The 23,386-nt window shown below is 34.8% G+C and overlaps 1 protein-coding gene across 1 annotated transcript in view; it reads left to right on the top strand.

Moving 5' to 3' along the window:
* The first annotated feature begins 590 nt into the window (after positions 1-590).
* Positions 591-23,386, top strand: part of LOC117780003 (nitric oxide synthase) — a 29,655-nt gene continuing 6,859 nt past the window's right edge. The window contains exons 1-13 of the mRNA XM_034616368.1: positions 591-1,318; positions 2,097-2,211; positions 7,234-7,370; positions 7,436-7,598; positions 10,662-10,753; positions 11,726-11,867; positions 13,016-13,155; positions 13,269-13,443; positions 15,086-15,267; positions 16,270-16,479; positions 18,628-18,772; positions 19,407-19,511; positions 19,637-19,704. Coding sequence (XP_034472259.1) covers positions 711-1,318; positions 2,097-2,211; positions 7,234-7,370; positions 7,436-7,598; positions 10,662-10,753; positions 11,726-11,867; positions 13,016-13,155; positions 13,269-13,443; positions 15,086-15,267; positions 16,270-16,479; positions 18,628-18,772; positions 19,407-19,511; positions 19,637-19,704 — 2,282 coding nt within the window. The 5' untranslated portion in view covers positions 591-710. The remainder of the gene's footprint in view (positions 1,319-2,096; positions 2,212-7,233; positions 7,371-7,435; positions 7,599-10,661; positions 10,754-11,725; positions 11,868-13,015; positions 13,156-13,268; positions 13,444-15,085; positions 15,268-16,269; positions 16,480-18,627; positions 18,773-19,406; positions 19,512-19,636; positions 19,705-23,386) is intronic.

Genomic DNA, 23,386 nt, shown 5'->3' on the forward strand with positions numbered 1-23,386 from the left:
AAGATGTTGAAATTGTGAACGAAGTTAAATCAAGCTGTGTTGAGATTATTTATTAAGAACTATGATGTTAATCTTGTAAGCTGATAGAAAAGTTGTATACATTTTTCATTTAATTTTAACTAATTTTGTAAGATGTTTCACATATAATTTTAGCTTTTGCTTGAAGTTGTAATTGCCAATTAAAAGTGCAAGGTTGATTGACACAATTTAGTTTACCTTTTATGATTTATCAAAAATGTATTCATTTTAATTAAAATGTTATTAGATTATGTTATATAATTTTCTAATAAAATTTAAAAAAAATCGTAATTTACTTTTAAATGCAATTTTCACATTAAAGCAATGATAATTTAATCCAACTGCCAACTTCTTCTCTGACTTTTTTCAGCAAGATAAAGATATTTATCTTATCTTATCGTCTTGGGCAATGTAAGCAAATATTGTCTGAAAGTTTTCAATCTGCAGAAGGTCAAACATCAATAACAACTCGATACCAATTGATTGTGGGTAAACGCGTCGTCAGTTCACAGGTCAAAGTTTTTGTAATTTGTTTTAAGTTGATTTTTTATTAAAGGAGAATTTAATCAAAACTTGGTCAGAGCCAAGAGAGGGCGTCGAGTTTACCTTGTGTGTTGCAGAAGGTTGCATTTTAAATAAACAACGCAAGCGGCAAGCAAAAAGTCAAGTCAAGTCAAAAAAAGGCAAACAACATGTCGCAACATTTCACATCGATATTTGAGAACCTGCGCTTTGTGACCATCAAACGTACTTCAAATGTGCAACAACAACAGCAACAGCAGCAGCAACAGCAGCAGCAACAGCAGCAGCAACAACAACAACAACAACAACAATCGCCGTTGCCCACGCCAAAAGCAACAACAGTTGCTGAACAAAACAAAATCAAAGTCAAGGCACCGGCAACGCAACAGTTAAATGGCAATGGGCTTTTGGGCAAAAAACTTGAGGGCATCTCTGATTCCTGTCATGAAGTGGACCACAGTCGAGGCGCGTCACCCAAAACCGCAAGCGCAGTCTCAGATGGAGCATCCGGTAGCGGCGTTGGCGGCACGCCTTTGAAGCACCACAAACGTACCAGCATCCCAACATCATCCCCGCAACCGGGACGCGAGCGGCGAGGCACCAACACCAGCATTGTTGTGGAGCTGGAGGATGGACCGAGTGGCGGTGTTGCTGTAATTCCTGCGGGCGCCTCGGGCAGCGGCACGGCATCCAGTAAAAGTTCACGCGAACTTTCGCCCACACCCAAAAATCAACAGCCAAGAAAAATGTCACAGGATTATCGTTCGCGTGCTGGCAGGTGAGTCCTACATTTATCATACCCTGCTCAATGAACAAATTGTGGGACTCATGAAAGAATGAATTGTGTGAAGAAAGTACTATCAAGACTGACACCCCAAAGTGATTGTTAATTGAGCGATCTATTGGGATATGTAAAGTAATGATTTTTTTTTTTTTGCCATTAACTAAAATCAGTTTACTAAACAAAATTATTCAGCATTTATAGAAGTCTATGTATATTGAGATGTGCACACTTATTGTAACAATAATATTGTTTGTATATTTATTTAAAAATCAATTAAAATACAGTAGTTCAATTTAATTAAACTCAAGTTTATTATTAATGATTGAAAAAATATATAGATTAAGTTACAACAAAACAAATCTCAGAAGTTATGTAAAAGCTTAAATATATATTTAATTGTTGCTAGAATTGGGTAAAGCACTAATACATAGAACAGTAAAATATGAAATAAGAATGTACTAGTATTAGTAGTATTATTAAATAATAATTTTGTTCAAAAAGGTAAATATTTTTGGAATTGAGAACTCTGTATAAAATACGCGACAAAGTCTGTTGTTATCAGTATTACTAAACGAGTTAAGAGAAATGTTACGAGTATGGAAGCTATAAAAAAATTCAAAATTAGTTTCGCTCAACAAGTGAATTTTGAAAGTTGTAGTTTTTAGGCTAGTCTGTTTAGTAATAGAGAAGATTCAATAAATTCCAGACTTACGTTTTCTATCAATATTGAAGTGACTTTTCTATTTAAAAAAAATATTCAAATTTCTTGCAGTTTTATGCACCTGGATGACGAGGGACGCAGTCTGTTGATGCGCAAGCCAATGCGACTAAAGAACATTGAGGGCAGACCGGAGGTATATGATACACTGCACAGCAAGGGGCGCGAGGTGAGTCACGTTTACAGTTACAGGCCATAATTAGCTGTAGCACGTGGTGTCCAGAGTATCTTTATCCAAGACTATTTCTAGCCTGATGACCTTGTTAGATGTGGACTGAATGTGCATAAAAAGGCTGTAAAACAATTCACAGCATGTTCTTTTCTCTCTTCATTTTTCGCTGCTTCAACAGCGCGTAAACACAAAGTTGGCAGCTGTGAGGGAAAAAGCATTGCATACTTTTAGGAGTTATTTAATACTCATGGTCGTGTAATTGTTTGAATGCGTGTGTGTTGGTTGTTTGTGCGTGTGTTCTTTTTTGCCTGCAATTTTAACGTTTACTGCAGTTTGTTAAGTAAAAGTTGTTCAAGAGCGTGCCCGTCGCCTCGTTACTCTTTTCGTAATGAAGTAGCTTCAAATTCAGTGTGTGTGCTTTAAAATTATACCCAGCTGTGTGTTTTGTTAGTTAACGTAGCGTGTGTGTGTGTGTGCTAGTTCGTGCGGCAAAATTTAGTTGAAACTGTCGTTGTTGTTTTTAGTAATTTGTGTTGTGGTCAACGGGGCAAGCAAAGTTTTCACTTGTGTTTAACTTAAATCTGATGTCTCAAACTTTGACAGCAACCTTAATATCCATGAAAAGGATACTGTAAAAAATATGATGAAAATATATTTACAAAATAATTTTTTTAGCTTTAATAAATTTAAGATTTAATTTGAATTTTTAAGAGTTTCAACAATAAAATATATTTGAATAAATTTCTGGTCTAATTTAGTTAGTAAATATGTGAAATTACTGCAAATAGTTTATCTATTGCATAATTAAATTTCCTCACATGATTTGGCAACGCGTCTCACAATCTGAGTCAGCTGCCATGTGAAACTCATTAGGCCATGAGTGCAGTTAGTTGCATTGCATAAGCGGAAAAGACGTCGACGTGTTGGCATTAAAGCTGGCAACTAACCTCAATTAGCTGAGGCTGCCCCTTGCAGTGTCAGTCTCCCGTTGCAGTTGCAGCTGCAGTTACCCTGCTAATTAAGTCAGCGTAGACGCCGACAGAAGGCGTCGGAAATGACGCTGTGAATTCGCATTTTATATTTTCTGCTCGCAATCAAATTTCATGGCATTGCAATTCCAGCTGCTCCCCTCACGACTCTCTCCTCGTCTTTACCTCATTCAGTTGCATTTTCATTCGAAAACGCGCACAAAATTATGCAATGCAAAATATTTGCGCTTGCTGCCATTTCATTTAAATTGCGTCCTCGACTTTAGTTACTTTGAGAAAACACTCAGCTTGCCACTTTCCACTTGTCATGCAAATTTCCCACCTGATAATTATACTAAGCGCGTGAAAGAGGCCCTTCAGGTCCATTCATAGATGTAAGCTGCCGGTTGAAGCCAATTAAAGTTTATGTCCTCAGCTCAGGATTTGCATAAAGTTTAAATAACTTTACATACCGCAGTTTAAATGCCCCACAATGTTGTCAGTTTCATAAGTTTTATGTTTATGCTTTGGTGCTTCTGTTTAAAGCCATGCCTTACTTTCAGTTATACCCTGTAATCACAAATTAAAGCTTAGCGGTTATATAGTAAGCAGTATTTTCCACAGGGTATTTCTCAGTCATGCACTCTCATTTTTCATTTTATTTTTAATGTGTTGAGCCAACTTTGAACTGCTTAATTCCATGTGTGAAATAATTATGTGCTATGAGTTTTAGTTCCCATTATTTTTATACAATTATTACGGTCACCTTCGCAACTGGGTAACTACAAAGTATGCAACTTATTTGTTTTACTTCATAAATAAAATTTAAATTACATTGTTTGCTGCATTTAAATGTAATTTTTTCTACATTTTTGAATTGCTAGTTTTGCTTTGTGTAAAGCGAGAGGAAAGTTGTGAAAAAAATGGGAGAAATGAAAGTAATATATAGGTTAAAAGTGTATGCAAAAGTAGCAGCAGAAGTTAAAAGCTACAAATAATTTGTATTTAGGAAGTTATTCACTTGAATTGCTCTACAATTTGCGGTCTGCCAAGTGAGTTATTCACTTCGTTATGGGAGGGTAGAGCATATAATTAAGTAAGTGAAAAGATAAATAAGAAAATGCAATTTAATTTAGTTACCAACTTGGAAGATACATTTTGTATATACAAATATTTATAATATTTTAATGTTACATTTAAATGAAAAATGTTTACGTTTATTGTTCTTAAATAAAGTAAAGTATTAACTAAGACAAAACTCTTGTTCCTCTCATAAACTTGTTTAAAACAGTCAAAAGCTAAATTTTAATTCTCTAAAACGTTTTGAAAATAGTCTGAAAACGTTCAAATAGAACTACTATCTACTCTAATAATATTATAGTATCAATACGTTAAAAATATTTGAATGCACCTTCGTTTCTCATTTTGTAAACTTTCGGTAAAAAAGTGCATTCGACATTCGTTGTATCTCAAATAAAATGTTGGCAGCACCTTTTACGCTTTACTTATTCAAAGGCGCATAAATTTAGCAAAAAAAAAATAAAATTGAAAGGAAAACTTACAAAAAAGTACAAATTTGGGGCGAACAAGACGCACGCCAGGGAAATAATGCTGAACCCCGCCTCCTTTTCCTCTTTCGATCCTCAGTTCATGCAACACCACTATCCACCAAACCCGAAATTTGTACGCCAAAACTTTAAACGCTTTCTAGCTTGTGTGTGTGCGCTTGTATATGTATTTATTTGACGCGCTGCAGCTGCAACAATTTCCGTTTCCGGCGCAGTAGCAAGTTTTACTCGCGGCCGTCGCGTTGTTGTTGTTTTCGCTGCTTTGTGTTTATATTTACATAAAACAATTTTGGAGAACTTTGTGTGAAGGAAGCTAACCAGCTGGTGGGCGTGGCATTAGGGGGCTATGCTGCAGAAGCTCGCAATTATTTGCATTTGACGTTGGCAGCCAATTTAATTTGCCACTCTGAAGATATTTTTAAATGAAATGCGGCCTGCTTTGTTTTTCTCGGTTTGCTTTCACAGATATCTGCTAGTTGATAGCGAAAGTTCATTTTTGGACTCTGTAAACACCACACACACCGACTGTTGCCCTAATGAGGTGCAGTTTTGTGGGCGTGGCAGGGGAGGTAAAACCACACATCAAGTTGGCAATTTTGCTTATTAGAATAATAACTTGCAAGTTGTTGCAAATAAATTCTGTAATGTATGCCATGTGTGTTCAAGTGCATGTGTGCGTGCTTGTGTTTGTGTGTGTGTGTGTGTGTGTGTGTGTGTGTGAGTGTGTGGGTTTGTTTGTGGTGCTGTTACATTTACTGCTGTTTGCATCGTGTATAAATTTGTCCTGTGCAGTTGAGTTGAGTGAAAATTGCCAAAGTTTTTACCAGTTTTTTGCGCTTTATGAGTAAAATATGTTTGTTTGTGTGGTTGAGCTTAAAGTTGAAGCAGCAGTTTATTGTGGCTGAAGAGTGTGGGCGGCTTATAAATTAACTACAAGAATTTAAGTTTGAATTGACAGAGAAAGTTAAGAAAACTAGCTGTAAATTCAACAATGCACCAATAAAATGTTGTAAATATATTGAAGACTATTTGTTACAAGTCGGGGGTTGGCGAGCAAAGCGAGCACGGGGCGAAGCTCCCAAGCTTGTTATACATTTTAAATTGCAGTTGAATTATTAATTAATGATCAACTCAAGGCAGTGTAATTAATAGCTAAAAATCTGGAGTATTCCAAAAAAATTATTGGTTTCAGTATTTGTTGCAAGAATTTAAATAAAAATGCAAGTAATTTGAAAATGAAAATTATAATTTTAATCAAATGCGAAGCAAATTTAGTTCCGTTAATGGTCGGCAACTGTGAAAAAAAAAGAAAATTCATTATGTTATGAAGCCGACTGACAATAACTACAAATTTCAAAACGTCACGTTCTACTCTGAAATTAAAGGCTTTTAATAGCGCGACTACACGGTGTATGTGTGATGTAATTGTCGCAGTGTCAAGAACCACAACAAAATGTAAGAAGCAAGCAAAAACACTTGAGCATTTTATGAGGCCAATTCGCTCTTCTCAAGCCAATTCAAGAGCTCAACTGTCTGTGAAAACAAACTAATTATGACCGCGGGTAGCTCTGCAATTGTCAGGAGCAAAAAGCCTGAAGCTGTTGGCATTGAGTAAATTAAAGCGTCGAAAGAAAACAAACCATAAGCCAAGGTGGGCAAGAACATCCAACAGGCAGAGCATTCACAGTTATCAGTGCGTAGTGGGAGAGGGAATGAGGGAGTAGAGTGAGGTAATCGAGCGTTGCAGATGTAGAAAAAAAATGAAGAGAGCTCTCTATGAGCTGTGCTCAACTTGCAGATAACCTGTAGCAAGAAAATATAAAATAAGTTATCTAAAAATAATTATTACAAAATATTCTGTAGAATATTGAAGAGAGCTACTCAATCAATACAAAAATTTTTAAAAACTTTGAAAGGGAATTCCAGTTGTTCCTTAAATTGAATTACACCATTTTAAATTTAAACATTTATAGGGTATAATAACAGTGACATGCGTCATAAAGAGCACAAAAAGAAATTGTGAAAGTAAAGCAAAACAGCAATAACATCCGCAATTGACAGTGAAATGCTTTTTAAACGTGGCCAACGTGCAGCTATGGAGACGTTTAAAAGGCATCTAAGCTCTTGGCCAGGTTAAAGATTTAGGCGAGAAGTTGTCAGTTGCCTTATTTGATAGCCTGTGTGCTTTTTCGGTTTAATTCCATTTCCATTGCATTGTTGTGACTCCTTCTCCTCCCTGAGCAAATTGTGGGCGTCCTTTTATTGCGATGGCGATGTTTGTCTCTGTGCGTCATTCATCTTCATTTGTTGCTGCAATTAGGGCCAACGAAATGAGCAATCAAAAATTTAATTACCAAGAGATAAGCAATTAAATTTTTAATTAAATTGTCACAACTTGCTGGCAACTTTTCTTGACATATTTTATTTTTTTTGGCACCAACCTTATGACTTGTTTATTTATCATCATTATTTTCCGTCTTAAGATATTATCCTGCTCGAGGGCCACCTGTACGAGCAGCATTATGCACATTGGCAACGCCGCTGTAGAAACACGCAAATCAGATTTAGTACTCGAGCATGCCAAGGATTTTCTGGATCAGTATTTTACCTCCATAAAGCGGTAAGCTATGAACTCTGCCAAATGATATATTTATCTACCTTAAATTTGCGGCATCCTTGTGGCAGCTCCTCGTCCGCAGCGCACGACACTCGCTGGAAGCAGGTGCGTCAGAGCATCGAGGCAACGGGACATTATCAGCTAACTGAAACGGAGCTAATTTATGGTGCCAAATTAGCCTGGCGCAATTCTTCACGCTGCATTGGTCGCATTCAATGGTCGAAACTGCAGGTGCGTTTCCTTCTTTTATAATAAATGACTGGGGATTTATCAAGCTTAATCTATTTTACTTATTTATCTCAAAATGTTAATAGATATTTGTGGCAGGGTTAACACAGCTACTCTAACATATATTCCATGACCTTTATTAAATTTGTTTAATGATTTTATTTCCTTTTTATCTTTTCAGTCTAAAATTTAATTTTATATATAATTTATTTTAATTAATTTTATTTTAAATTTTAAATTTACTCTGGGCAGCTGTTCTTTGTTGACGTTCAATAAAATAAATTAAAAAAATATGAATCAGCAATTCAAAGTTTATTAATTTAGATTTTCAGTCAAAAATTCTGCGTTTATTTCACCTTCTCTGAGTAATGGAAAAACGTCTATAAACTTTAGCGGACAATCAACAACTAAACTCTAAATTAACTCTGAATTAAAATAACAAAATATTTTTTTTCCATCACTGTCCATTTTTTACACAGTTTTCCTTTGACATTTTTTATAAACTATGAAACTATTATAATCGTCTAGATTTTCCTGCGAAAGGTGAATGCTATCACTGAACACTTTAACCTTGACACTTGGAAATTTTCTATATTTGTAACTAGATGTATTTTCGATTGAGCGACAACTTAATTTTTCTCTAACAATCTCTCCACATTATTACTGATGTTTGCATAGGCCAGTTACAGTCAAATATATTTTTACTGAAAACCTGCATAACAATTCAGTAACTTACATTAGGCAAATGTCTGTAATTTACAAAAATTTTCAGACATACGCAAATAGTTAGTCAAACAATTTTGTCAGCGTGCAAGTCACAGAGGCTGTTTGTCAGAGAAGTTCAAATAGTTCTCTCTGTCTCTCTCGGTCTGTATCTATGCGTCCTGCTAACATTATTCAAGATTTATGCGTGTTTCAACAAAATGACAAATGCAAAATGCGCACCCAAAAGGCGATAAAAAAGTCACAAAGCGATGAACAAGACAAACGAATCTCCGGAGGGAAAGTGAAACAAAGAGAGCGCTGAATACGAATTTAAAATTCAAATCATCGTAAATTATAATTTACAAAATTTTGGTGTCTGCCACACAGAGATTTATTCATATACATCCATTTCCATTTAAATATGTGTGTACGATGTTTGTATTATAATGATCAGTAGTTGGCATTACAAAATGACAGTGTGTGCCTAGCAATGTGTGAACAAATTTGCATTCACGCTTCAATGATTTGCATGTGTGTGTATTTGTGTGTGTGTCTTGCAACAGATACGAGCATACAATTCTTAGGCACTGAAGTCACCTTGAAAATTCACTTAGCGTCAAAAATGTATTTACTATACTAGTGTGTATATGCTTACATATTTAATGCTGCTCCACTCTTTGCTTTTTTCATATGCTCAAAGAAATGTGCAAAATCTAAGCAAGCGAGAGTCGACTGTAAAGTTTTCAGCCTAAGCAAAGGAACATAGATTTTTTGAATAATAATATTTAGTATTTCTTTATAAGACGTTGGTTCACAAAAAGATAGACAAACTTTTGTCTAAAATTATGCAAAAAAAAAATAAGATAAATATAGTTTTATTTGTTAATTAATAAATAAAAATAATTAATATTTTTTTTATCATACTGCAGCTTGATATAAATCAAATCATTTGAATTTATTTATATATACACTGATTTTTAAGTTATAAGTTATCGAATAATAGAACTAGGTACGATCACTTACTGTTTACCCCTCGTAGTTTGACTCTGTTCAACTTTAAAAATGATGCTGCATAAATATTTTCGGCTGTGCAGCTTTGTGCTATGATAATTTAATTTTACGCCATGACTTTTCGAAAAAGTTATCCAATAACACTTGAAAAACAAAAGTTTGCTGTAAATTAAACGCACGCATCATGCATAAATGAATGGGTTATGGACTCACATGGGTATCCCACTTGAAAAAGGGTTTCAACTTAATTACGAAAACCCAACCGTTAGGACACACAAACAAAAGCCAAACACAGCAGAAAATCAAATGAAACTGACCAAAAAAGTGAGACAGAGAGAGAGAGAAAGAGAGATGGAGTCGAAAAAAATGAATTGGGAAATAAAGAAGTGCTTAGGGATTTAAGTGGACTTGCCAGAAATCCCACAAAGCCAATGCGTAAGTACTCTCACCTTTTCAATGGGAAACCACAGGAGAAGGTGTCAAAATGCCCAAAATAATTGTTAATCGAGAGGTAAAACTCGTAATAGGAGAATCGAGAAAGTGCATTCAAGTGTTATAATTAAAAAAGGGTTTCTATGTACTCTCTCTCAGCGCAAAAACAACAATCACGAACATTTGCAACAATGAGAATTACTTCACATTCACATTTATCATACGCCCCATGTGCTGCAAGCAAAAACCAAACAAAACACAACAAAAACATAACACTACAGACCAGATCAAAACTTCACTGATTTCATTTAGAGTTTTACTGTTTTCTGTTTTTCTATTTTCGGTTTTCCGCTTGAAAATTTGGTTGCACTTAAAATTCATGTAGTCCAATTGTTATGTCTTTTTGTTTTATTTTTTAAAATGATTCATAGACTTAGATACCCCTTATCTGTACAAATCAGAGAATTACACCGGAACACATCGGAACCGTTTGCTGAAACTAAACATTTAATTTTAATGGTTATGACTTATATAGCTATTTTTCAATATTTCTTTACATAATCTTAAAACTAAATAGCTACAAATTATAATTAAAAAACAAAAGGTTAAAGGAGAATTTTTAAAAAGCAACAGGGTATCTAAAAGTCTTGATAAGTGATCACAAAAACTTTCATTCGTTTTTCGCTGTTGTTTTTGTCTGTCAGCGCTATGAATATTTTAGTTTATTTGAACTTTCGAACTGGGCGTTGCACAGTTGAAGTTGCTGTTGCAGTTGCAGTGGCAGCTTTGATTGTTGTCGGTCGTGTGAAATTGCCAAAGTTGACTGCTTAATGAGACTTGGTCAAAAGTCAATTGATTTCTGTTTAACTAAAACTTATGGACTTATCTAGTTGTATAATTTATTGAATATACTTTTAGGTGTTTGATTGTCGTTATGTGACCACAACAAGTGGCATGTTTGAGGCAATTTGCAATCACATCAAATATGCAACGAATAAAGGCAATTTGAGGTAAGTGATAAACTTTTAAATTTGATTTAAATCAAGAACCATATTGGTCAAAAAATGTCAAAACATACCAAAAAGTGACAAATAAAAAAATATTTTAAATTCAATTTGGCTCAAAGTGCCAATTGTTGTGTTGTAACTCAATAACTTTGGCTGTTCGTTTTGAGCTGAAAATATTTGTTTTAATTAAAAAATTTACAGATACTGGGGGCGGGAAAATGCCAATAAAAAAAAAATTGTTGTGTGAATTCAATTCAAAAGTGAATTAAATTCTCCTGCAATTATAAATTATAAAAAATATAAATTCCCACATACATTTTTAATTCATATAAATATAGATGCATATTTAACAAATGGGTATTACATGTCTTCTGTAACTTGAATAATGTTTACTAATTGCAATTTTGCCGAGTTTCGTTATATTGAACGTACAAAACGCATAATTATCAGCTTATTCCAATTAGTGGAAACAAATTTGAGATCTCATATAATTATTTAGTACATCAACATTTTAAGCCTGGAATAATTTGAAATGAATGCAGCATTTAAATATGCTGTTTATGGCTTTTGCTAATTTTTTGGAAATATTTCCAATTTTGCATTGGCACCAACCAAATCGCTAATCCACACAATTCGTTCTGGCCAACAGAGGGGAATATTTGGCCCTGGCAAAATGGCCACCACTAATTGGCGATGATTTGAGCGTTGTCTAAAAGTGGTCTCGCAAATATTTGGAATTATGTTTACCTCAAACCCGACTGTCCATTTCACTTTTGACTTTTGACTTTGTAAACATTGAATGCAGCTTATGTGCTGCCAAAGTTGTAACAACTTTTTGAACTTTAAGTTGTCTAAGCCCAGCGTTGTTTGACTTGTAATTGGGCTTGTGGTTTGAGCTTTTAATACGGATGTGTGCTATCCTTAAGCTTAATTTATCTTAATAAACTTATGTGTACGTGTTTATTCTTCCTACAGATCCGCAATAACAATATTTCCACAGCGTACAGATGCTCGACATGATTATCGTATATGGAATAATCAACTTATTTCATATGCTGGCTATAAGCAGACAGATGGCAAGATTATTGGCGATCCTATGAATGTGGAGTTTACAGAGGTATATTATATGATTCTTAATAGTTGTTAAAATAATAAAAATTGATTATGAATTTTAATTAAAGTTCATATTTAATTTGACATTAATTATAGTAATCGGGTTTTAATATCAATCAAATGCAGGGCAGAATATTAAATTAATAAAGGCATTAGACATTAGACAAATAAAAGTAATTAAAAAACCCTATATTGGCATACTTATATGGAATATAAAGAAATTCTTTTCTGTAACTTATTGTTATACATTTTTAGGAAATATCAATGTCAAGAAAATAAATATAAAGAAAAGCTTTAATTAAAATTACGTCGTAAGTTTACCTTAATTTATTTTTTTAAAATTCTTTAATTTAAACTTTTTTTTATTATTTATTTATTGATATTTTATTTTTTTTATTTGTTGATGTGATACTTTTAGAATTATTAATACAACTTATAATTTATTGTGCTAGTCACATATAAAATGTTGAACCCTTCATAAGCAAAAGTGTAACTTAAAGAGCTGTGCGAGGTGTGTGCATAACTGATAAAATAAAATACTCACATTTAGTAGCTCAATAGCCCATTTGTGAGTGGTTGCCTAGCTATCAAATGCTGAACAGCTGCTGTTGATCCCATAGTAATTCTGTCGAATCGAATGGAATCGAATCAATATCGACAGTCATTTTGTTAACTCTTTTTTATTGCGTATACTGGCCGTTTATATATGGCTAGTAATCCACCTATCAATTTATATATGGCATCACAATATTTACACGCATCAATTGCTTGTGAGGTCCACATATTTTGGGCTGTTGTTAAACCAACAAGTTAAAATATACCCTGGACATTCCACCCACAATAACACAACAAATTACAAGAATAAATGTTGCTGCGGCGAAGGACAAAAGTCGACACAAACTTCATGTAATAAATCGCATTTTAAATACGTAAAAAATGAAAGAAGAGACACCAAAAACAAACAGCAACAAAGCTGTCAATATATGTATGCATGTGTGGGCAGGATATGATGTGCTGAGTCCTGACTCAGTTCACTTCTGTCCTGATGTGTAAGCAAAAGCGCCCAAATGTTGGCAATATATTTGTTCACATGTCACTTTTATGTGGGCTTCGTACAGTTCGTGTTGATATTCGATTTTTGGTTTATTCTAGGTCTGCACTAAACTGGGCTGGAAGGGCAAAGGCAGTGAGTGGGACATTTTGCCGCTGGTGGTGTCGGCCAATGGTCATGATCCCGACTACTTTGATTATCCGATGGAACTGATATTGGAGGTGCCGCTGAGCCATCCCAAGTGAGTGTCATATTTGTACTGTCCAGTTAACGAATTTTGTTAACAAACTGAAAACAAAACTCTAACTTTTTACACTCTCACTTTCCCTTTTGTTTCCCCCAATCTCGTTGCAGATTCGAGTGGTTTACGGATTTGGGGCTACGTTGGTATGCTCTGCCCGCCGTATCGGGCATGTTGTTCGATGTGGGTGGCATACAGTTTACGGCCACCACATTTAGCGGTTGGTACATGTCAACGGAGATTGGCTCCCGGAATTTATGCGACACAAATCGTCGCAATATGCTCGAGGTAAGTTGCCAATATTAAAGACTTAAAATTTCCGTTCAAATGGAGGTGAGTGTATATTGTAATTGTGTTATTGATAGCACTAGCATTGTCCTTATTTTATGTCCTTGATGTCTTTGTCGGCACATACTGCAGCTTTCCGGCATTTATTTTATTATATGGCACATAATGTGCGCGTTTCCATAAGGACTCTCTCTTCCTCTCTCCCTCCCTCTTTTTGCATCCTCTTTATGTTGTTTCTTTTTTTTATCACGTTTACTTTGTCGGTGTAAAGCGCTTTTCTGGCAAAAATTTCTGTGTGAGCCGAGATATGTGAAAGTGGGTGTGTGTGTGTGTGCATGTGTATGAGTCTGATGTGTGCAGCTGGTTGTCGAGACAGTCGAAAGAGAAAAGAGAAGCAAAGTGAGTCTGCGTCCCTGAAAGACCGTTTAAAATCAGCCCAAGCGCATTAAAGTAATTCAGATTCATGTGTCTGCAATGGTGCAATATTTAAATTTACATATTCAGCCAAATATACGAAGCAACTGCAACTTTAAAATATAATTGTTGTAGTTGCAGAACAATTTTCATTTCTGATATTCGATTATTTGAACAGCATTAATTTTTGATGAATTTGCACTTTCAATTTGCTGTTTTAATTAGTTTTCAACACGAACTTGCCATTAGCACACACATACAGACCCAAAATTATTCAATTTCATGTTAGAGTAATGTATGATATGCCCCCACCCACACACACACATACACTTTGGTCTATATAGACACACTTGCATTGCGTACTGGACACGCACATTGGAATAATTTTATTTTAATTTCGATTTATTTTAAAAATAATTTAGACATTTATCATTGGGTATTGGTTGCATTAAGGGTAATTGAAATTTATTGAAACTCATTTATTTACATACCGTAGAAGTAAATGGTATAGGGTGAAAGCTGGATTCTACTGATTTCAATCAATCATTTATACTGGTTTAATGATGCTGAAGGCAGCGAAATTACAGAAAATCTTTATAAATCAAATAAAGACATAAATTTATCTCATACTACGAGTATATAAATCTGAAAGTTTCTTTGTTTCAAGTTTATTTCATTTAAATTTCGATCGATTTATTATTGTTTTTATATATTCGAATATTTTAAAAAATCTTCAAAAATTTGTGAAAGTATCTTCGTCAAAATTTCATTCAAATTTCAATCGATTATTGTTTTTATTTATTCGAATATTTTTAAAAATCTTCAAAAATTTATGAAAGACACCTGAATATTAAAGCCTTACGTTTTATATGGGATAAAATTGAATTTAATTTTTATTTAAATATTAATAATTTGCTAAAATTTTCTGCATAACTCAGAGACACTGTAAGAGCTTCAACATTGAGTATGTCTGGCAGCAAAATCAATAATTAATGTAAGGGCGATGCTCAGTGACCGCAATGCGGCCATAAACAAACCATTTGGTAGCCACTTGTTGCCACTGGGCATAGCCACAGCAATTATCAATTTTAAGCTACAAAAACCAAAAATGTAATCGAAAATTAATAACCTGTCAGCAATCAGAGAGAGAGAGAGAGAGGAAAAGAGAGAAAGACACACTTTAAATGAAATTCACACAAGTGCAATATGTGTATTTCTATTCTTACAGACGGTGGCACTGAAAATGAATTTGGATACGCGTACACCGACGTCATTGTGGAAGGACAAGGCTGTTGTGGAAATGAATATTGCCGTGTTGCATTCATATCAGAGCCGCAATGTGACCATTGTGGATCATCATACGGCCAGCGAGAGTTTCATGAAGCATTTCGAGAATGAGTCCAAGCTGCGGTAAGTCTGTCAAATTCCGGCCACTAATCTGTGGTTACGCACATGGGGCGTATGCGCAATTTGCGCAATGTTTATGCCGGCGCTCAGCCCATATGGCATATCCGAGCCGCAAGTTTATGGCCTATCGTGTTTTATTTGACTTCCTGTTTACCCCCTGTGCACACTTTGGCAGGTGCGAAATAAATTTATTGTTTTCAATTTGCTGTCGCCAGCATTTTATGTAAAGTGCACGCGAGACACATAAATGGCACACAATATGTCAGAACTTTGTGCACAGCTTGTGGGCGAATTTGCCAGCCAAAGTTATTTTTATAATTTTTACATATTTTATTTGTATTTTCTCTTATCACATTTATTGGCCCGACATGCCATTTATAAGCCGATAGCTTAACGGATTCCGACATGTGTTAAGCGATTTTAATTATGGATTTTTGTTAGAATTACTTTCAACGAATTGTCAAAGTAAATCAATTTAATGCTAAACTTGCGATTTATAAATTTAAATAACAATTTTGTATTTTATAAGTAGATAAAAATAAATATTTAATGTCACAGCAAAGTGACTTAAATAGTCAGTTGTCTTGTTACTTTCAATTAAAAGCCAAATATACATATTGCTCTTTTAGATGAAAACATTTAAGCCAATGCTGAAAATACGCTTTCCTTTAAGCCCTTAGCTGTCTAAAAATACGTGGCCATATTTCAATTACTGCCAATTTGCATTTTGTAATGCCACACAAAGCGTATCCATAAGATAAGCGTTGGGTATCTGTAGCTCGCTTGTTGGCTTCAATTAAGCACAGGGTGGAGAAAAGGAAGGGGCAGGGAGGAAAGGGGAGGGGGACAGCATTGAGTCAGCTATTAGCTGGAATTGCTACTCTTTGGTATTATGTCAATTACAGGCAATAAGCCAAAACAAAGCAGCGACCATAACAATTACTTGCTACGATTATCTTTGCCTTCTCCCATCTCTCTCAATTACTATATCTCTTTCTCTTTTAGCAATGGCTGCCCAGCTGATTGGATATGGATTGTACCGCCACTATCTGGCTCTATAACCCCCGTGTTTCATCAGGAGATGGCATTGTACTATTTGAAGCCCTCGTTTGAATATCAGGATCCCGCCTGGCGCACGCACATCTGGAAAAAGGGACGTGGCGAAAGCAAAGGCAAAAAGCCAAGACGTAAATTCAATTTTAAACAAATCGCTCGGTAAGTAGGCAAGTGTACAACGAGTACTTAGCATGAATGCTGACGTAACAGTTGCCATTACCTTTACTGTTAAGCGCTGCAACCTTAGCCTGCTGAAATTGTTCACGTTCCATCTAGTTGTGTGTGTGTGTGTGTGTGAGTGTGTGTGTGTGCGGCGTGTCACACGACACAGCATCAGCAGGGATTAGCCTTTAAGTAGATTACATGGATTGTGGGTTATTGCTACCGGTTGCCGCTTCTCCCTCTCTTTCTTCCCTCGCCATGTTTCTTCTCATTTTAAGGTTGTCAACTCGCTTGGTAAATTTGATGCATTGCATCATGTTCACCACTTGGCATTGTTTGTTAACTTTATCTAGCTTTCATATATGTTTTTAGTCGCAAGAAGCTGCTGAAATTGTTATGGTAATGTTGAGCAGTTGGCGTTTATTAACTTGTACATTTTTCCATGGAAGAAATCGGATTATTTTAATGAATATTCCCCACATATGTGATGCTTAAGCTGGCTTAAACACGTCTTAGACATGCAACATAATAATTAAAAGAAAACTATTAAATTGTCTTTTCAAATAAACGCTTAAATTCAATATTAGACTCTCAAACAATCATCAAATAAACACCTGTTTCACCTTTGTCCCAAAGTGCCAACAAATCGAGCCAATTTGCTATAGTAAAAAGCGAATAATTAAACACAATTGTCCAGCTTTAAATGCTAAAATGAATTGCATTAATAACCTGAATGAAAACACAAAACAGCAATCTACAGATTGCTGCTTAATGAATTGTAAAAACAAAACTGAACAAAAAAAAAGCGAACGAAAAATATAATAATTATTTAATGACCGCACTTTAAATCGTTATAGACTAATGAAGTTGTTGGCGCACTTGTTCGTTTTACACATTGCCATGAGTTAATTAATTTTAATTTATTGCAAATTGCCCTGGTAGCTAGAAGCAGCCACTGCGCCTGTCTCTCTCTCTCTCTCTCTCTCTCTCTCTTAGCTCAACAAGTAACAACAACTGCGATGGCACATTGCATACATATATACATGCAGATATATAGGCTGGAGAGTCGACTGGCAAAATGGCAAAAATTAAATTCATTAAAAAGTTGTCAATTAACATGTTAAAATCGTTATTTATGCGAATACGCAGACAGACTTTACATTATAACGAGAACTTCCGCTGATGGAGGGAAACTTTTTATCAATGTTTAAATGAATTGCAAATGCATTATACACGTACATACGCTTGCACATATACATGTGTAATCATTAAGCTTTAGCGCCATAATTAAGTTTAATTGTTTCTCGACTGCACGTCTCTGATGATAAAATGGAATTAAATCAGTGCTGACATCGACAACTTTATGAAAATCAAATTAAGTTGCGCACAAAAGTATGCAACGAAATGTAAGCTCCGACGCCATATTAAATTACAGTTAAACTGCCTATAAGCAGCCTCATTCCCCATCTCTCTTTATCCCTCACTGGGTCGCTCTATCTGTACATGAGTAGTTCAGTGTACGTCTTGAAAAGCAGCTGAACAAGAATGGCATAAAAATCCTCCCAGATGAGTCGAGGGCAGGCAAAAATAAAGACTCTGTAAAATCTGTTAGAGAAGGAAAAAAAGAATCTTCTGTTTGCTGTTCTGTTTCGTTCCCTCTGCTTGTTTCTTATTTTTGTACTATGCATTAAAATTTGATGTGTTTGCGCTTGAAGAACAACGAGTTGGAAAACTTGCCCTGACGCCTTCAACTATGCAATAAAATTGTTGCAGCCATTTGATTATTGGCAGGCTTTGAGTGTGTGTCTCTGTGTGGGTGTGTGTGTGTGTGTGTGTGCCCAAACGTCTTTTAAGCAATTTGTGTTATACTTGTAGACTATTTTCCAATTATATGGCACGTCAATCAAGCAGTGCTCATAGTCTGTATGTGTAACTATTTGTGTGTGTGTATTTTATTATGATACCCTTATAAAGCTTTTAATAGTGTTATGATGTCTTTGATGCTGACTATGCTGGAAGTGTTCGTTTTCCCCATGTGATATATATTTTATGGTCACACTCTAAAAGTCTGCACGAATATGCACAGAAAGCACATATATACTCTCATTAACTCATATGTTTGTCTTGTGTCCTTCTTGCTGGCAGGGCTGTGAAATTTACATCGAAATTATTTGGACGCGCTTTGTCAAAACGCATCAAAGCAACGGTTTTGTATGCCACAGAAACGGGCAAATCGGAGCAATATGCAAAACAATTATGTGAACTATTGGGACATGCCTTCAATGCACAGGTAAGTTATAATTATTTAAAATTACTGCATCGAAAAAAATTAAATAAATGTAAAAAATATAGTTACAATGTAAAAAAATAATTAATCAAAATAATATCTTATTAAATTATAGTGAAAAATTAGGCAATTTTCTTTGATTCAAAGTATTTGCGTTATAGACAAAATACAAAAATACCCACAGACATGTGCGAATATCAAGTATACGTCATGTTGAACAGAAACAAGCTTAATTTGACATTATAAAATGCTTTGGCCCAGTCCTAAAATTAACTGCAACCTGTGACCCAACATAAATGTCACTTTACACAAATTAGCATAAGCCCCAAAAATGTGCCCCAAAAATGTTGCCAGCTTACTGTCCAGTTAAGGATGCTCTCGTGTGTGTGTGTGTGTGTGTGTGTGTGTGTTATGGGTATATGTGTGTGCGGATGTTGGCATAAAAAGCAGCTGCTCATTTCTGTCGAAAACTAGATAAGCAGCAAAACACCTGTGACAAACTAGACAGAGTAACGTGTGCGTTATTTGACCAGGTCAAGACACTAATGACCACAAAAGTGTTGGTTTAGCTGTTTAACTAGACCGAGTGTGATTCGGCCAACAACACTATGCTGTACTAAATTGTTTACTCATTTAGATATATTGCATGTCCGACTACGATATATCCTCCATCGAACACGAGGCGTTGCTAATTGTTGTTGCCTCGACCTTTGGAAACGGAGATCCGCCGGAAAATGGCGAGGTAAGTACGGCAATTGATCATAGCCTAACTAACTAACTATCCAACTAAATGACTGCCTAACTGACTAACTAATTAATGTATGAGCTGTGCACTAATGACATAAAATACTTACTTTGTGCTTTCAGCTCTTCTCACAGGACTTGTATGCGATGCGAGTGCAGGAGTCAGGAGAGATTCCAGGGAGAGATTCCAGGTGAGGGTGCTGAGAGTCAATAAATTTTCAATGCCTTTAACTTTGGCCCCGTCCTTTTCTTGGCCACTTTTATGCTTATTGCATAAATTTCATATAAATCAATTTGGCTGCCTGCTTTTCAATATTGGCAACAGTTCCGTCCCTCAGTTTCTCTTCGTTCGGTGGTGGGTTCGGCTTAATAAATGAGGGTAGACAAAAGGTCGTAACTAAATTGCTTTTTAAGCAAGAATTGCATAATTTGTAAGACATTAGCCTTTTATTATCTAACAAATAATTTGCAATTTAAAATTTACGTTTCCCTCAATCTAAAGTTGCTCTTTAATGCGTGTTTTTCTTTAATACATTTTTTATTGGCATTTCTTTAATATTTGAATAATTAAACTTTTAGGGTTGACTAAAAATTTATTGGGTCACATATCTCACTCCTGGATTTTTAATTGGCTAATTTTTTTTTTGTAGTAACCAACAAAAGAGAGAGAAAGAGAGGAGTAAGAGTTAAGTGTGTGTCGCTTGGGAGAACACACAAATCCGTGCAATTTCCTTTTCCTACCACGCCGGGCCCCAAACAATAACAATAATTTTGTTATTTCGATATTTCCGACATGTGTGTGTGTATGTGTGTATGCGTCCTACGTGTGGTGTGAGTAATACTCTATACAAAAGATATAAAAAAGACTCCACTTTGCGGAACAAGTAAATAAAAGCAACTGAGGAAACTTTTTATAAATCCTTTTTATATCTGCATGCAGGCAACTAGATAAAACTGAAATATTGTGCAATTTTTGTATGATCACTTTAATTTTTATTAAAAATTGCATAGCTTGTTTTGATATTATATTATTATTCTAGTAAATCACATATGTCTAACCTTATGAAAACATTGAAAGCGCAGAAGAATAAAAAGGTTTTGAATGTAATAATAATAAAGTATAATAAATTGAATATACTTAAAAATTTTTAAATACACAAATGCGAAATAGAGTTAAAAAGAATTCTGTACAATTTTTACATTCAATGAGACTCAGGAAAATTTTTTGTGAAATGACAATTTATGTATTTATATGATTTAAGAATAAAGTCATTTGTTTTCTTATTTTATTCAATAGTTATATACATTTTCAAAACTTTAATTTTAATATTTGTATGAATTAATTTTCAGTATTTTTAAATTTTTTTTTTAACAATTTGGCGGGGTATTTTCTAGTCAACCAGCTCTCATAACTTTATTGTATCGCGTTTTCATGTTGTAAAGGGGATTTCCGCTTGACAGCTTTGACAACTTAGTACATTCACACACACAAAATACACACAGACACACACATACATATAAAACTTTCAATGGCACATGTCTAAATTTATACACAAAGAAGGACGTTGTTCTTGAAGACGAAATTGAAAATTCATATGAAGAATGCGTCGTCCCGTTACACATATCGACGGCAGCACACACACAACAGATGTAAGTGTGTGTGTGTGTATGTGGCCTGTAAGTATATTTAGCAATTCAATAAAATATGATAAGCATCGACAGTAAAAAAAACGTCCTGCGGCTGCTTGACAAAAGGACGCTTAGCGACTTTAAATGCTCCCCTGTGTATTTTGATATATTAAAAAAAATTAATACACGCTAGACATGTGTGTGTGTGTTTAATGTGGTTGTTGTTGTGTAGGCTTGTTTATTCAATTTGAATTTTATTATAACAATGGTAAACGTCTTTAAGCGTATCTTATTACTATATGTAAAGAAAGAACTTGAGATGCCAACATAAACCAATTAATATGATTTATTATTGCTTTTATAATACGAATTGTATTATGCTCTGTTGAGCTTGGATTTATCAGATGTCTTTTCGCTGAAAAACTGCTTTCTTGCACGTAAATAAATCAAAGCGTTAATTAGCAAGTGATATTTGATTTACTCGCAGCATATGCCTCCTTATTAGCCCGGCAATTAGATATATTTCAATAATTTGCCATAATGTCTTATCAATTTCATTATATTCCACTCAGCAGCTTAGCAAAGTCTGTCTTATCTCTTCTCGAATTTCATCTGCTTGTTTTTTGGGGGCGGCATACGTTGCGTATGAGCAACATGAACACCGTGAACAGATTTCATCGCCTGTGGGTGACTTGATCTGAGCTTCCTTAGATTTTGTTGGCTTCTTTTCCGGTTCATTGAGTGCTTTGAGCGTTTGTCGCTTCGGAAATTGCTTGGCTGTTAATTGTTTGCCTCAATTGATTTCGTTTTAAAGTCAAGAATGCGAAAACTTTTGTGGCAACTTTGCTGTTTCGCATGTCTCATGTTGCAGTGCAAGTGGCAAGATTTTGACTGCCATTAAAACTTTACAAACTAGTTGCTTAGTAGTTTACAAATAGTTTAGTTGCAGCTGCACTCAAATTGCAATATTGGCAATTTCAACTTAACGCAATTCTCCATAGACATCGATCTTTGTGAGCAGAACAATTTCTCAATTAATTAGAAATTGTGGACGGTGAATAAACATTAAATACTCGATGTTTAATTGTGTATTATGACCCGAAAATGCACAATCATCAAGTTGCTTTTTGACTGACAGTCTTTGACCCTGTTCGTGTTGTCAGTCTGGTTTCAGCTTCTGTGTGTGTGTTTGTCAGCTCAAGTGACTCACTTAATTGCTGTCTATTATGCCATCAACGCCTGTAAGTGTCCTTTCAAGTGTCACCCAGGACACAGGTTGCTTATCTACTTGTCTGTGTGTGTGTGTTTGTGTGTATGTGTATGTATGTATGTGTGTGTATATTTGTAGGTTGCAGCATCCGCATCCTGCAAGCTGCAACTGCCGCTACTTGAGCTTACAAGTGGCACTTAGCCAGCAAACATCCATTTAGAACATTATTATTATCATCATCGTTATCATCATCAGCTTCGTTGAGCAGGGGAACGCACAGATGCTGTCATTATAGTTTTTTATGATGATGCTACCTATCAACTCGCAATTACTTCACTTTGCATAATGAACCAGCCAAGACACTCCAATAATACGAGTACTTGCAACAAAATGCAGATAAATAATGCAAACTGCGAGGAACAAATTAATGTTGACTTTGGCAATCAAAATAAATGTCAAGTGAACTATAAAGTAATATTTAGAATAATAGTAATTTTACTTAAGTAGCTCCAATTCAAATGCACTATAAAAGATATGGTATAAAATGATAAATAAATTGTTAAACAAATTTTAGGTGGAGTTTAGATGAAAATACCCTATAGTAAAATGGATTTCTTTAAGGTTCCTATGTAAGACGCAATAATTTATGTAACATAAATTTAATTTATGTAACATAAATTTTAGTTCTAGTTAAAAATAATTAAAAAAAAAAACAATTAAATTGAACTATCCATTTCTCCATCTCTCAAAAAAATATCTCTGAAATACATAAAATATTGCGTATACGGATTGTAAAAACCGATTTTAATGATCCTATAAGTATAACCAACCTTTTGGGTAAAAACCACACAATCGGGGACTATGTTCCATGTTCTATTTTTTACTACTTGTAGTATTAAGCACTCACAAGATTCATATCAAAATTCAAGTAATTTATAAAAATATCAAGAAACATTGAGTATGACAGTTACTCAGCAATTTACTGTGTATAATTAATCAAAATACTCAACGGCTCAACACTTTTCAACAGCGCA

The sequence above is a fragment of the Drosophila innubila genome (assembly GCF_004354385.1).
Source record: "Drosophila innubila isolate TH190305 chromosome 2L unlocalized genomic scaffold, UK_Dinn_1.0 4_B_2L, whole genome shotgun sequence".
Classification (NCBI taxonomy): Eukaryota; Metazoa; Arthropoda; class Insecta; order Diptera; family Drosophilidae; genus Drosophila; species Drosophila innubila.